Raw genomic sequence first — 2,697 nt, forward strand, 5'->3', positions numbered from 1 at the left:
CAAAAGCTAAACTATAAATTACATGCAATAGCTAAAATAAATTACCTAAGTATCTTTGTTCTATTATTAAGCTAATTCTTGTAAAAATATTCTTGAAGGGAATAAAAAGCTTTGCACAACAAGTAATCCTTTAATTGACGCTTAAAAACCTTGAACTCTTGAATACTTCTTATTTGAGAGGGCAAGTTATTATACAATCTTATTCCCATGTTAATCACACTCCTTTTACAACGTGAGGTGTTACATGGTTGGACATACAAATTCTGCTTATGTACTGTGTTATAACCGTGCACATCTGAATACGAGATGTTATATATCCTATTTTTCCTTAAAAAACACAACGTCTCAAAGATATACAATGAAGTTAAGGTTAAAATTTTAAATTCACCAAAAAATTCTCTACACGATATCCTGTTATTGACTCTTTTGATCAGTCTTAAACATTAAACATCTTGTGTTTTCACTTTTCCCTGGCACCCTCGATCTTTCACGTGCCCCCACAGATATAAATGTAGGAAGTTATGGAGTGGAAATCTGGGTAGCCAGTGTTGTTCGCCACCACAATTGATTCATTGACCAGGGATGCAGTGATCAATATATGTTTTCTCTGCACAACTAAAATGGAGAGATACTCCACCATGCTGAAAATGCACATGCAATTGTGTTTTTGAAGGTTTATCTTCTTACATATCTAACAGTTCATTCTGCAAAAATTTTAGATAAATGTCACATGTAATAACCTAGCAGATAAACAGACCAATCATCAGATTATGGAGCATACCACACTATACATTACATTGAATTGATGTTAAAATTTGAGCATGCCAACATAATTACTGTGACCTATATCAAAGCCATTCTTGAATTTCGAACACCTACTGTTGCTTAACTGCTGAGCATTTGGAATGACCTCAGATATAAGCTTCTGAAGTTAAGGTATTGGTGAATCATCACGTATCTAGGGGTTTGCCATTGCAATGCTCATTCAAAGATGACAAAAGGGGTCAATAAAATAAAACTTAGAACCTAAATAATGAAGCCTCATTTACTATTGAGGTAATATTTCATCCTTTACGCGTGATAAATTATCACCAAGTGTTTCAGACATACAAATAGTACACTGTTAACATCTGTAACCCCCAAAAATATGTTACAGATTGTATATCTGCCACTGCAGTTGAAATAAATAAGACATTGTTAGCATTGCTACCTAATATGAATAATTATTCTTATATGAACTTGCATTTTTAACCAGTGAACCTAAGGACTTCCAGGAACTTAGATGTAGGCTTCATTTGACAAGAGTCTGTATTTTGAGGGGCCAAAGTACATACGTGGACTGCAAAACATTAATTACCAGACCTGTACGTCCCGATACATGACGATCATTGCCTACTCCTCGCACATGTAGTGTTTGGCGCCTTTAACCTCTACGTTTCGGATTTTGTGGTCAGCTGTCACATTAAAATTCGTCTGCTTTGGAAATTTGGCGCCAAATAATACAAATGAACTTAATCGGACACGAAAGGAATTAGCCATCAAACTAAGAAATAAGTTCTCAAACAAGTATACGTATGTATAATGTACAGCTCAATGAAGTGAACGCTACGCACAGAATGGAAGGTAAAATGATATAGAAATATATTCATGATAAGAGGTCAAGGGTAATAAAAGCAGTAGCATAAATTGTCTGTTATTAAACCTCTAGTCTTACTGGCGAGAGCCTGTTGAAACGTAATGAGCAATTCTTTATTTAGTGATTTTGTTGATATTCATTAGACTCACTCAGTTCCTTGACCGGCGGTCAAATTACGATGGCAATGTAATTAGGCGAGCATGGCCGGCTCGACAGTCCCGTCAGAGGGCGACGTATTGTGCAAATCGATTTCCTTCTTTTTTAAAAATGAAAATTAGTCTCTGCTGGCCCGTAGGTCATATGGTGACCATTAATTGATAATAATCTAAACATATTATGTAAGGTAAAAAGGTAAAGGTATCCCTGTAGCAGGCCGTGGAGGCCCATAGGGTTGTAAGATGTTGAGGCTCCCATTATGTAACAATGTTAATAAAACCGTTTTATGAAACATACATAAATTACGATCTTTCGCCACAGTTTCTTGAAATTCCACGTTATTAATTGTGACGAAGTTTTGAGGAAGCTGGTTTTTATTATAATTGCATCCGGGGAGGAAGGTTTACATCGCCTGCATCGGTATTTACGCTCTGGTCGACTCTAATCCCAAAATGGGAACACCCCACAACAGACAAAAATACACGTATTATTTTATTAGGGAAGTTAGTTCCTATAGAATTATTAAGGTCTAAACGTGTAACTTATTATTGACGACGAGAAACCGAAAATACAATAATTAATAAGGATAGTACTTCTACTTTTGAAAACTTAATTTTACAATTCGATTTCTTTATTATTATATTTTACAGTAACGTGAGACCAATGTGGTGTGGTACGAAGGTACCAAAGTTTCGGAGAAATGCTGCTATCAGTCTACGAGTCACACTGATAGTCATAACCGTGATAATCTCAAATCTCATTCTGAGTAATTGTTTTATGGCGCTTGAAAGTATTTAATTCCTTGTAACAGTTAGGTTCTAATAGCGGTGATTATGAAGAGTTTTTCTATCTTCTGGGATATAACGCTGTGTAGTCCATTGAATGTCAACCGACGTTTCGGAGGA

At 35.7% G+C, this 2,697-nt stretch overlaps 1 protein-coding gene across 2 annotated transcripts in view; it reads right to left on the reverse strand.

Annotated features, from left to right (window-relative positions):
• The window catches only part of LOC111868421, a 12,135-nt gene extending 10,523 nt beyond the window's left edge, over positions 1-1,612 (reverse strand). For both annotated transcript variants that reach the window (XM_033753058.1, XM_023859032.2), the window contains exon 1: positions 1,363-1,612. In XM_033753058.1, the coding sequence (XP_033608949.1) occupies positions 1,363-1,389 (27 nt within the window). In that variant the 5' untranslated portion in view covers positions 1,390-1,612. The remainder of the gene's footprint in view (positions 1-1,362) is intronic.
• Between the last annotated feature and the right edge of the window lie 1,085 nt (positions 1,613-2,697).

The sequence above is a fragment of the Cryptotermes secundus genome, unplaced genomic scaffold (assembly GCF_002891405.2).
Source record: "Cryptotermes secundus unplaced genomic scaffold, Csec_1.0 scaffold106, whole genome shotgun sequence".
NCBI lineage: Eukaryota > Metazoa > Arthropoda > Insecta > Blattodea > Kalotermitidae > Cryptotermes > Cryptotermes secundus.